Source organism: Candoia aspera, chromosome 3 (assembly GCF_035149785.1).
Source record: "Candoia aspera isolate rCanAsp1 chromosome 3, rCanAsp1.hap2, whole genome shotgun sequence".
Taxonomy (NCBI): Eukaryota; Metazoa; Chordata; class Lepidosauria; order Squamata; family Boidae; genus Candoia; species Candoia aspera.
Genome location: NC_086155.1, coordinates 114,071,648 through 114,084,911, shown reverse-complemented (window position 1 = coordinate 114,084,911; position 13,264 = coordinate 114,071,648). Strand labels below are relative to the sequence as shown.

Genomic DNA, 13,264 nt, shown 5'->3' with positions numbered 1-13,264 from the left:
AAATTTAATTTAATTATTAAAAAAAACATGATGTATTATCTTGTGTACCTTGCTGTTGAAGCATTTCATTAAAGGTACTAATATAAGCTGGGCTCTTGCTTGACTGAAACACTTTATAATTCTGATGCTTTTCCTAGTTTTAAACAGTCCAGGTAATATAATATCAGAACCGTGGATCGAAGAAACCAATGTTCAGAATCATTACAGTTAGGCATATATACACAATATAGAAAAGAAGGCGATTACTCTCATCAATATGAACAGCATTTTTATTCCAGCTGTATGACAGACTCTCTTGCAGGCCTGTGACTGTTTCCAAATAAGAGCGGTAGAAAATAAGTTTCTAACCTTTTGGGGTCCCAGGGAATACATAGAATTATGAGAAAGTAGCTACAGATGCTGTAAGAAAACAGAGAGGTTGGAGTCTCTGTTTTTAAAAAATGATGCATATCACAAAACACCTCAGGTAAAAGCAAACAAATGAAGGTACAAGATAAATTCTTGAACTTTAGGCAAACATGTCATTGCCTGCAATGAATAATAAACATGCAGTAAAAAGCAAAATTGTTTTGCAGGTTTGATCTATATATTTAAGCTGATTATTGATGCCAATAATCAATAGAACATTGGTAAAATTATGTCCAATGGCATGTGCCACTACTGAAAATATTATTAACTCTTCTAATGACAGATTCTTATTTTTATCTCTAAAATGCATAGAATGTATAAAATATTACAATCTAACAATTGCAGATTACTATATGTATATTTTCCCAGTAGTAACATCTGGCTGCGAGAGCTGGACCATAGGGAAGGCTGAGAGAAGGAAGATCGATGCTTTGGAACTGTGGTGTTGGAGGAAAATTCTGAGAGTGCCTTGGATTGCAAGAAGATCAAACCAGTCCATCCTCCAGGAAATAAAGCCAGACTGCTCACTTGAGGGAATGATATTAAAGGCAAAACTGAAATACTTTGGCCACATAATGAGAAGACAGGACACCCTGGAGAAGATGCTGATGCTAGGGAGAGTGGAAGGCAAAAGGAAGAGGGGCCGACCAAGGGCAAGATGGATGGATGATATTCTAGAGGTGACGGACTTGTCCCTGGGGGAGCTGGGAGTGTTGACGACCGACAGGAAGCTCTGGCGTGGGCTGGTCCATGAAGTCACGAAGAGTCGGAAGCGACTAAACGAATAAACAACAACATATGTATATTTCCCCCCAATGCAGCTGCAGTTTTATATGTTTTGCATTTTATATTTTCTGCATTCAAATAAGCATTATCTTCAACTAAATATTGTTATTAATATAATGGAATATAATGCAATGTCTGATATCATATAGTATGAATAACTTTAAAGGTGATTTTTCTCATATGGGCAAACATGGGTAAAGTTCTTCAACATGCAACTGTTAAATTTGACAGCTAAACTGTATGTATCCTTGTTTTGTTAAGAAAACAGCAGTCAAGGTTGTTGATATCAGTGGGGGTGAGGTGAGATTGGTAAAACAGCCAAAAGGAAAATTTAATTTTCAATCCTGTCATGATTCTCTGAATGGTAATTTGTTTTGCAAGAACATTTCACTGATTCTAAACTTTCCCGTGCTTAATCCAGAATATTCATCCTGCCCAGGTTCAATACTCAGAAATGGGGAAAGATGAGATTTCTTACACAGTACTAAGATGCTAAATTCAGTCTAATATAGGCTACATCATTAGAATTATAGCACATGAGGAAAAACCTAAATACTTCCTCCCCTTAAATGCAGTGAGAAATTCAACATCAATGTGATCCTACCCTACCTGCTAAATGAAGAATTATCAGATGCCAGAAGGCTACATATGTTTTCTCTCCTTGCAGGTTTGGTAACAGCTACAGTTGTTTGATGTAGTGGTTAAAGACACTGGATTAGAAACTGGAAGACTCTAAGCCATAGTCCTGTCTTGAGCACAAAAGCCAACTGGGTGACTTTTGATCAGTTATACTCTCTCTGCTCCAGGAAGTAGGTTAGGGTTAGCACAGAAAACTGCATGGGCTTGTTCCTGCAGTCATCAGGAGCCAGGGTTGACATGATGGACCAAAACAACAGATGACCACACAATCCTGTAAAAGTATTAACTATCCTAACCTCTGTGAACAGTGTTAAATGAGACAGTAATTTTATTGCTTATTTAATTAGGCTTCATGGTCATGATTTAAGCAGGAAGCCTCAGCTGCCCTTATTACATGGATTTATAGGGGATGGATCGGTGTCTGGTCGTAGTTCAGCCATCCAGAAATGTACACAGTTAAGGCCGGCTGAACATTCCCAGGCAGTCGCCTACATCTCTACGCTGGGAAAGCGGCAATTGATTGTTATTCAGAGAGCCTTAATTTCTTTACTTTTTGGAAACTTTTCAGCTTTCTCTGCATTACAGATTCAGATGTGTCGGGTTTCTACTCTTTCCTCCCACCCCCACCTTAACACTTTTCTTGTCTCAAATTTCTCCACTTCCCAGGAAGGCTTGCCCAGTGCAATGCTTCAAATAGTGCACCGTTGTAAACAAGCCCCAGCCTCCTGTATGTGAGCTGAGCAGGCTCTGATCAGGTGGGCAGAATGGAGCTGTCTCCGTGAGCTGAGACTGGTCTCCTCAGGGCTGAACCTCTCTCCCTTGCAATATTGTTTGGGGTGGTGCCGCCACTTACTTCTGTGGGTCTGGTCTAAACAAGCTCCAGTCCCTTATAAAGGAAGGATGCCTTGCTGGCTCTGCTCAGCTTCTGCTCTACTGGGGCCAAAGAGCTTGCCAAAGAAAGGAGTGGGAGGCCCAGAAACAACGTGCTGAAGCCAGAGCTATCTGCCCTAGTCTCCAAATGCCTGAAACAAGAAGAGCGGGTGCGATGGGGGACTGTCTCACGGAAATCACCGGAGATCTAATTTCTCAGCCTGACATGAAGAGCAACTGCAGCGGTGCAGATCATGGACCCTCCAGCAGAAATTCTGTGGTCATCTGCCAAGCAGTTCGGAGAAGTATCTTCACCTCTAGCACATCTTCAGCAGCTGAGAGGGTCAGCCTGATCCTGAAACAGGAGGAGAAGAATGAAGAAGCAAGCTGCCCCATACTATTTATACAGCTCTCTGAGCTCTTCAGTATAGCTGAAGGACTGGAATGGAGGCAAACTGCCAGGTAAGTCCCCAGAGACAAAGGTAAGGGATAAAGCCCATCCCTACATGCAGGAGCCCCCTTTTAGTGGGGTCTGATTTTAGGAGACCTGCCTGGTTGCCCTTAGCCAGCAAGGATGAAATGGTGCTAAAAAGGAGTGGGACTGTCAGAGCAAGGCTGTGAGGCCCCATCGCCAGGACCCCGTTCCAAAGGTGCTGTGTTGAGTCACTGCATTTTAAAGTCACACACAAGAGTGCCACCAATAGGACCATTCAGTCCAGAGCCTACAATTACCCATCTCCCTCACTGGTGGGAAGTTACTGCTGCCTCCCTCCATTTTTCCCTCCCCTCTCTCTCTCTGCATGCATCGATGTGAATGGAAGAGCTCTCCCACTTGCACTTCGGTATGGTGCAAACGTGCTCTGGCAGCGTCTGTTCTCTGCCCTGTGCCAAGATGCTGCTTTTCATCTCATCCACAGCCTATGAGTGGGATGCTCTGAAGTCATCTTCAGGCATACCCGATTAAAGTAACAATTTGCCCCTTATTACAGCCTCTGATAGTCTGGCTCCCATTATCTTGGAGGCACTGACCGGGAACATAGGCAATACTGGCATGATGGGGATTGGCAAGGGGACAACCAATTTCATGCCAAGCTAGATATTTGCCAGCTCAGGTATGGGTGGAGAGCACTACGACTCAGTGAAGAAGTGCCCTTAGAGCAGTAAGAGGCATTTCCGTCTGATGCCACTGGGGGGCATTTGCCTTGAGAGGGGGTGATGCAGCTTGGACTGTTCGTATTTTGGAGTTTGGAGCTTTAGAGCAGAGTTTTGAAAACTAGACTACCTGTGCATGGAAGAAGAGAGGGAAAAGGGTGCTCTAAGTGGGGAGAAGAGAAAATTCAAGCCACCTTCCATTTCTCCCTCTTTTACAGGCAGCAGCTGCAACAGAAGTCTTGTTCCCCCCCCCCTTTATGGATATCCTAAGCTATGCAAAAAAGGCAGAGATAAAGGGGCAGTTCTGTGACAGGCAACATTTACAAACTGAGCGTGCTTAACAAGGCTGGCTGATTACTTATTCCCAGTTCTTTATTCTTAGGAAACTTTTGAATGACAGTTAATCAATGAATTGAAAAGAAACCAACATTTATATAAAGATATAACTAGACATTAAACATAAAATGAACATATATTATTCATCTCCATTCTGCCCTTCAAAATAAAAATAAGTCAATATAAGTCAATATAATATAATATGTCATACAGTATATAATAATATCAAAATAGTTGTCTTACTGCAAGGAAAAATGATAGATGATAAACCTACATACAAAACTTACAGACTGGGCATTCCACAATCAGCCACCAAAGTATATCACATACTCAGCTTGTCCTTAACATAATGGCGATGCGTCTTGTCCAGCCCAAAGCTTATTATATGCAGATAGCACGGCTAATTCTGGCATAATGAACCAATTTTGTTCAAAATAGATGGGAATGAATGCGCAACAGCAATTGGGACTGGAATTTCTGTCACTAAGCAACGAAGTCGTAAAACGCAATGTCACATAACCACATTGCTTAGCCACGGCAATCCCAGCAGTCCGGGTTGCTGTCATAACCCAGAGACCATGCGGGTCGTTAAGAGAGGACCTCACATGACTGAAGTCCTAGGCAAGCAGGCCAGTGGGAGAAAGCTGTGGGTGGGTGAGTGCAACAGGCAGGCGCCCCTGAGTGCAGGCCAGCTGGCAGGGGCTGCTGCCGAGCGCAGGTGGGTGGGTGGGTGGGTGCTACAGAGTGCTGTACACATACCCAGGGAATCTCGTACTCTGTACTGGGGCTCCTCGGGAGAAAAAGTGGCAGGAACGGCTTGCAGGAGTCACTTGTGACCCTCCCTTTCAGCTTCCCCATTGATTTTGCTTGTGGGAAGCTGGCAGGGAAGATCGCAAATGGCGATCTCATGACCACAGCTCACTGTAACATCATAATCACGAGCCAGGCACCGAAGTGCATGGATCACAATCATGTGACTGCAAGGACACTGCAATGGCTGGAACTCCAAGGACCAGTCGTAAGTCTTCCTCATTCAGCACCATCATAACTTTGAACAATCACTGAATGAGTGGTTGTAACCTGCGGACTGCCTAATGACATCACAATGAATTACTCCATGAATTACTTCCTTGCACGTAAGGTCAGGGTTTGTGCTGTGACTTCATCATGTTCATGTTGCTATTCTTTCATCATTGTTTCTAACTGTGGACATCTCTGTCTCCCCCCGTGTATTTCTGCACATAAAAGCAGGATAGAAAACAAACAAACAAACAAATTTCTGGAGGAGAACACAGAGGAGGAGATACAGAACATTAAGTTGTTGAGAATGATTGCCCTGACCTCCTTTCCTTTTGCTCCTGTCTCTCCTCCACCCCAATTTTTTCTTTTTGTTTACTCAGAGAGCTTCAAAAGCCTTGTTGCTTCCCTGGTACATTCATGACAACTATTTACTCCTCCCTCTGAGTAAAGCCTTGAATGGGAAAGCTGTAAACACATTGCCCCCCTCCCTCAGTTAAATGCTAGCTTTAACTGGAGTTGATTTAATTGGTGAGAATAAACCTGGGATTTGTTTATCTGACCTGTGTTTTTCTGGCTTCCCCTTTTATTTCTTTACCCAGGAAATTTCCATTATCTGATCACCCTCTAGAGCTGTTACCTTTTTTTCTGAGCTCTTGGTATATTACAAAACTAAGTAGTTGTCCCAATGAGCTGTATTAGGTAGGGAGCAAAGGGAAATTTGTGTATGAGAGACATCTAAAGTATTTTCACACTACCCCTAACCATTCTCATTTAAGAGTTGCAGATAATAAACAGTCCATACACCAACTGGGGCAAAATGCTAGCTTCCGCATAAGCCCTTAAAGAGCTTCAGCTGATCTGCTGGGTGTGCAGCCAGACACTCCAAGAAGCCCCTTCCCTCAGCCAAGCATAGTCAGTTCAACACCTCAGCCTCTGCCTTTAGGAACCAGCCTAACCCACTGCTGCTTTCAGTGGAAACCACCAGGGGCAGCTGCCTGCTGTTGACCTCAGCTGAGCTCTATGGACATACCTGCCGCCTTGATGCCAGCCCAGACTTGCCCTCAAGTGCTTGTCCAAGATTTTGCATTCAGCATGTTAGACCTCCTATTGATACCATACCCCGGTCTCAGTGGCAGTATCCCACCCAGGGCCAGAACCCAATCATCTAAAGTAGGGTGAACATTATTGTTGCTGACATCTTTGGGGTGGGCAGATTTTTTTTCCTGATTCTTCACTGATTCATGAATGGTAAAATAGGTGCCTTAAGTCTATCTGTGGGGAGGAGATTCTATAAAATTGTGCTACTATAATTCAGTAATTTCCTGCCAGATTTCAGGAGCATGATAGTGTTTTGGTAATTAGAAGAAAGGACCCTAGGAAGGCCCATGCTCAGTTTAGAACTTATTCTTACTGAGCTTGAAAGAAAAAAAAACACAGTGATATACAGAATATATTTATTTGAAAATTAATGTCCTTGTAGACCTTGATCATGATTGGTTGATTATGTGACATCAAGTCAGTGTGAACTCTTACTAATCACTAAATCATAAGAAATGGAAATACAAATTGTCCTTTGAACAAGGAATTTAATTACTCCTCTAATTAAGCCATTTTGTTGCAGGTGGATAAAGTTTGAAGAAAAAGTAGAAGATGGAGGAGAACGCTGGAGCAAACCTCACGTCACAACTCTGCCCCTGCACAGTCTGTTTGAACTAAGGACCTGTATAAGAAAAGGAGCCATTCTGCTAGACTTGGAAGCTCATAGTTTTAAACAAATAGTTGGTATGTAGGAAGTGTGGGAAAAAATCAGCTCTCCTTAATGAGGCATATTCTGTTCTTGATACTAAGAAAACAGTGTTTTCAATGAAAACACTGTTTTCTTAATATCAAGCATTTGACTCATTATAAGCTTGGCATTGCATGGTTTATACTGAAGGTGTATTTCTGGGCTTCTGCACTGATGAAGTTCTGCTGCAGTAAGGAGTCTAAATATTTTGTTTAATTTCAGATAAGTTCATATACAATGAACCATTCAGCTGAACACTGTCATTTATTCTGATTAGGTAAGGGAAATTCAATTAGGAGAGAGGACCTGAGCACGATCTCTCCCCAGCTCTTTACGATGGGGCCTCACAGCCTTGCTCTGACAGTCCCACTCCTTTTTAGCACCATTTCATCCTTGCTGGCTAAGGGCAACCAGGCAGGTCTCCTAAAATCAGACCCCACTAAAAGGGGGCTCCTGCATGTAGGGATGGGCTTTATCCCTTACCTTTGTCTCTGGGGACTTACCTGGCAGTTTGCCTCCATTCCAGTCCTTCAGCTGTACTGAAGAGCTCAGAGAGCTGTATAAATAGTATGGGGCAGCTTGCTTCTTCATTCTTCTCCTCCTGTTTCAGGATCAGGCTGACCCTCTCAGCTGCTGAAGATGTGCTAGAGGTGAAGATACTTCTCCGAACTGCTTGGCAGATGACCACAGAATTTCTGCTGGAGGGTCCCTGATCTGCACCGCTGCAGTTGCTCTTCATGTCAGGCTGAGAAATTAGATCTCCGGTGATTTCCGTGAGACAGTCCCCCATCGCACCCGCTCTTCTTGTTTCAGGCATTTGGAGACTAGGGCAGATAGCTCTGGCTTCAGCACGTTGTTTCTGGGCCTCCCACTCCTTTCTTTGGCAAGCTCTTTGGCCCCAGTAGAGCAGAAGCTGAGCAGAGCCAGCAAGGCATCCTTCCTTTATAAGGGACTGGAGCTTGTTTAGACCAGACCCACAGAAGTAAGTGGCGGCACCACCCCAAACAATATTGCAAGGGAGAGAGGTTCAGCCCTGAGGAGACCAGTCTCAGCTCACGGAGACAGCTCCATTCTGCCCACCTGATCAGAGCCTGCTCAGCTCACATACAGGAGGCTGGGGCTTGTTTACAACGGTGCACTATTTGAAGCATTGCACTGGGCAAGCCTTCCTGGGAAGTGGAGAAGTTGGGAGGAAAGAGACAATTATGCATCTCTGCTGAAGTGAAAATCCAAGACCTGCAGCTAAGAGCTGTCTACATTAACTTCTGGGTACACATACATTTCACAGCTGGGAAAGTGGGTAGGAATCTCATTCCACTCTATCAACAGCTGCTATCTTGTGCTGAATCGTTACCTAATTCAAGAAGTTACTTTTGGTTGAATCCATTTGACATAGTTCCTGTTTTTCCACAGGGCCAAGGGTCCATTTGAAGCTTGAATTTACCTATGTAATATTTTGCAAAACTCAGGCATTTAATGGTGCATGGAAAAGAAGCACATAGGAAAGAAATGCTGAGAATTAGTTTACAGCTGGGATTACTTCATCTGTCACCTGCAGACTTCCCTGTTCACTCTGAGAGCACAGATGTAATCCTCAGAATAATGGGGAAGAGCCGGAAGAAGAATTTTCCCAGCAGCAGCAAGAAAAAAATGACTCATGAATCTTGAGCTTCCAGTAGTATCATATCTCGGAACACCTTCTTGTTCCCCATCTTTCTTGTTCTTGTGCCCTGTTAAATCCTTCTACCCACTTCTTCTAAAGAAGCAAGGGATGATGGCTCTCTCACTTGTTTGTATGGAGACATGTATATTTAGTGCAAAAGTTAACATAAACTTGGCTGGAATCCTCCAGTTCATTTACTGGGGGCAGTATTTAGCAGAATGCATGTGTATGAATCAGCCCATTAAAAATATCTAGCCATGGATGCTTAAGAAAGGATAAGTAACTTCCTCAAAAGGATGCCATGATAGGATATATAGGATTGTGTGAATTCTTACCTTATGGTGAGAGAAAAAAGGAAGAAGAAGAACTGTTCCTGTAGGAAGTAGGCTAAAGCCTAAGACTCTTCCAGTCAAGGGAAAACAGAACAGAGACAGAGGGAAAGAGAGGAATTCCCTTGCTTCTAATACCACCAGGATCAGTAAAATAAAAGATGTAAAGCATCTATGCTTCTTGAGCTGTGCGGCCAGGACAACATACTAGAGGGTATTCTCAGGGTGTAGAAAGACAATGTCATCTGCTCCAAGAGCCCAAATCAGAGCTACAAAAATATTTCAATCTGCTCCAAGTCAATTCAGAAGCAGTCCTATTCAATTCTGTCATCAGATCTACACTCTGATTTGGAAAAACAGATATGCCATCAGCTCCCAAGAACTAGTTTGCTTTACTGAAGTTTATTCGTCTAATCAAGCTTGCGGCCGCCTACTTTGCCTGCCTGGCAGGATACAATCTAGATGAGGGAAAGCCATGATGTGCCAAGGCCACATAGTGGGTTCACATATCACATTAAGCCACAGTGAGGTTTGTTTGGCTTTGGCTTAGAAAGTTAAATGAACTTCACCAATGTGATTTGTAAACCATAGCCTAGTCCATTGTGGAAACTCAGTCACTTGAGGTTTATTCAGTATAGTTACCGCAGTGTGTAAATCAGGCCAGTCAGTCAAAAGAAGAACCAACAGTGTAGGGAAGGTAGATACATTCCACCAACTCCATCTTATCCATAACTTATCCTACTGTGTTCGCAGTGGAGTATACCTCCTATTGAACTAAATCTTAAAGACTGCAGGTTTAATTTAGGAAAGGAATCCATACTAAATTGTTGGATTTCCTTATCTTCAGTTGAATCAGTAAATGGATTTATTTCTATTTCATTAAACATCATTGCTGGTTAATATAGAATTACTGATACAAAATGTCTTTCAATAAATTTCAAAAGGTATATAGGATTGCAGAAAAGGAAATGATGTCTGCTTTTTAGTGGCTTCAACACATGTTCATTTTATGTTCAAGAGAAAGTGATGGAGATACAAGTAGAGAAGCATGCCTTCAAGCTGGAGCTCCTGAAGAAACTTACCTGTGTCTTACTCCTCAAACCTCATCACCATACAACCAAATCTCAGCTGAAGATGCTGTTTGAAATGGGCATGTCCCCTTGTGCTGGTATGTAACTCTAGCATGTTTCTCTCTCTCCCAGTTCAAGCCTGAAGCTGAGAAGCTATTTAACTAGCCCCTCTCATGTCAGACATGAGCAGCAGGAAGAAGTCCATGGTTTGACACCGATACATGCATATTAGTAGTGGCCATATAGCACGTGCTCCAGTTTTTGACAGCACATTTTTAAATTGTGGATCTCATTTCCTCTCTCAGAGGTATCGTAGGCCTAGCCTGTTATCCTATATAAATGGGATTTACTTCTTACATTAATCCAAGCATGCTGAGCAGTATTCTTCCTCCCTTCTTGTCCCTGTTGTTACAATAGCAAGAATAAACATGCATTACAGAGATGCCCCTGGAGTATTGACAGAGTGGAATGGAAAAGACTTCCAAATCAGATGAGAGTGTGCAACAAATAACTATTACAATGCTAATATATAATCTGGTCCCTTTGCAGTTAGGCAGAAATTCTGATGGCAGATGAATGTGAAGGCGGTAAAGCAGAAAGCAGTGGGACCTGAAGTCAGCAACAATAGCTGGCAGGAAGGTTCAGTATGCTGCTAAAACGGTTACTGGCCTGCATTAAAATACTTAATAAAATGTGGGTTTTTCATCATCTTCTGTCTTTGGGATGCGATTTATTAAAAAGACATGAAGATTATCACTCAGTGTAATTAAAATTGCAATTATAGTGAGATTAACCCATAATATTTAAGCTACATTGTATATGAAGCGTTATTGATTTCTATCCTTTTTTTTTATTGTTGCAGATAGTGCTAACAGGCATTCAGATGCAAAGTGTGAGGTCTCAGAGGTACCCTTAATGGAACAAGTAAGTAAAGGATGTTAAATGTAAAAATGGGGAAAAGCGGTTAAGGCAACCGGCTGGAAACCAGGAGACTGAGAGTTCTAGTCCCGCCTTGGGCATGAGAGCCGGCTGGGTGACCTTGGGCCAGTCATGCTCTCTTAGCCCAACTCACCTCACAGGGTTGTTGTTGTGGGGAAAATAAGAGGAGGAAGGACTATTAGGTATGTTTGCCACCTTGAGTTATTTATAAAAATAATAAAGGTGGGATAGAAAATAAATAAATAAATAAATAAATAATGCAAAACTCTTCAAAGATGGGACTATCAAATGAAGGATGTTCCCATAAGTCACCCAAAGAGGCAGGATTCCTAAATACAGAATTGGACACAGTGGTTCAAGTGTGGTCTGACCAGAGCAGAGTGGAGTGGAAAAATTACTTTCTGTGATCCAGATTTGATGGTCTTGTTAACGCACCCAAGATAACATTTGCTTTTTGAGCAGTTCATCATACTACTGACTCAGTTTAACTTGTGATTGACAAGGACATCCAGATCCTTTTCACATAAAGTACAGCCAAGCCAGGTCTCCTTCATACTTGCACTTCTATCTTGCCGACCCACATGAGGAAAGGCTTTGAATAGTTTTACTAACTCTCCATCAAGAACTGGAGATCAGCACCTGGAAGGCAGCGTGCATCCTGCAATACTATATTGGATCTGTGCAGATTTGCCTTAGTTCCTCTGAGAACAGAATCATTCACCACCACAACAGTCTCTACTTTCTCAAGATGACTTCAGCTGTCAATCAGCAGCAGTAGCAGCCATCATGTTCTTTTGGGCTTGTCCTCTCCTTCTGTCTCTTCCAACTGTCTTGCCAAACTTCTGTTTGTTCCCCTGTTTGCTTAATCTGTCCAATTTGGTTTGAGGCCTACCTCATTCAGAAAACTGAAGCTTTATACTTCCTTGTATCTAGCATAGAAGAAACCACAAACACCTCTAGCTCTTCAATTTTATAACAGAAAGAGATGAGTTATGGTGCAATTTAGACCTATATGCTCCTTAAATTCTGGAGGGGGCGGGGAGAAAATTCCTGTAATTCTATTTTTGGAGTTGTTTCAAATTGAGATTAGATAATATTGCTAAAAAAAACAACAACGCTTAATGAATTAGGATGCCCCTTGCTAAGACAGTTGAAAGTGATGGTGTTTGGAGCAGGAATGGAACTGTAAGAAATGTGTCATGGAAGATAGTGTCCAAATGTTTAGACAAGACAGCAGATGTGGAACAGAACTTGAAAGGTTCTGTTGAACATTGAAAATCAGACAAATTTGAAGTCCCCTATTTGTTTTTGTTTGTAGGAATGATTGTTCTGGGAAACATTATTTTCTGTACATGGAGGGTGCAGTGCACAATGCGACTGCCATCCAAGTTTGATTATCCTCCATGGGACATGTGGGATATATGCTGTTAATGTAACACTGGGGATACCTTAAATATTCCATATGAGGCTATATGGTACAGAATATAAACCAGTAAAACTCACCACAAGTGGCAGTAAGAAGTCTCATCCTGCTATAATGTCACAATGGTAAAGTCATTTGACTTCACCCTATGCACGTACAGTGTATGTTTCTACTGAGAAAGCCTTTACCTGTGTGTGTGTGTGTGTGTGTGTGTGTGCATGATAGGGTGAGGGAAGTATTAAAGTCAGATGGCTGTGATAATAGAGCTCATGTCTGTATTCTGCATCTGTGGTTGTATATAAAGAAAAAAAAAAAGGAAAAAAAGAAAAAAGTGCAGAAAGCAAAACAGTAGAAACAAGAGAAAAAGATAGTTAAAGAAACAAAAGTCGGAAAAAATAAGTCACTTCCGCTCTTCTTTTCAGCAGTTATAAACAAACTCATTGTCCTTCCTCCTTCTTTAATATTACAAAAATCCCTTCAGCCCCTTATTCAAACCTTTTTCAGTCATCAGTTCCATAAACCATTATTTCACTTTTTTCCATTTTCAGCAAAAAAATCATAAAAGGTTTCCAGTCTTTTCTAAAATTACTTGTTGTTAGTTCCCTGACCAAACAGGTCAGTTTTGCCATTTCTGCCATATTCACAATCCATTCCTCCACTGTGGGTATTTCAGTATTTCTCCATTGTTGTGCATATAATAATCTTGCTGCAGTTACCATATATAAACTCAGTCTTCCATGAGTCTTTTCTAATTGACTGTCCATAAGTCCCAATAAAAACAATTCTGGTTTCTTCTCAATATTAATCTTCAAAATTCTTTGTACCATTGTGTGTATTTGTATC

General features: G+C 42.0%; 1 protein-coding gene across 1 annotated transcript in view; it reads left to right on the top strand.

Annotated features, from left to right (window-relative positions):
• The first annotated feature begins 2,878 nt into the window (after positions 1-2,878).
• Positions 2,879-13,264, top strand: part of SLC4A9 (solute carrier family 4 member 9) — a 45,498-nt gene continuing 35,112 nt past the window's right edge. The window contains exons 1-4 of the mRNA XM_063299924.1: positions 2,879-3,165; positions 6,833-6,993; positions 10,008-10,157; positions 10,922-10,983. Coding sequence (XP_063155994.1) covers positions 2,879-3,165; positions 6,833-6,993; positions 10,008-10,157; positions 10,922-10,983 — 660 coding nt within the window. The remainder of the gene's footprint in view (positions 3,166-6,832; positions 6,994-10,007; positions 10,158-10,921; positions 10,984-13,264) is intronic.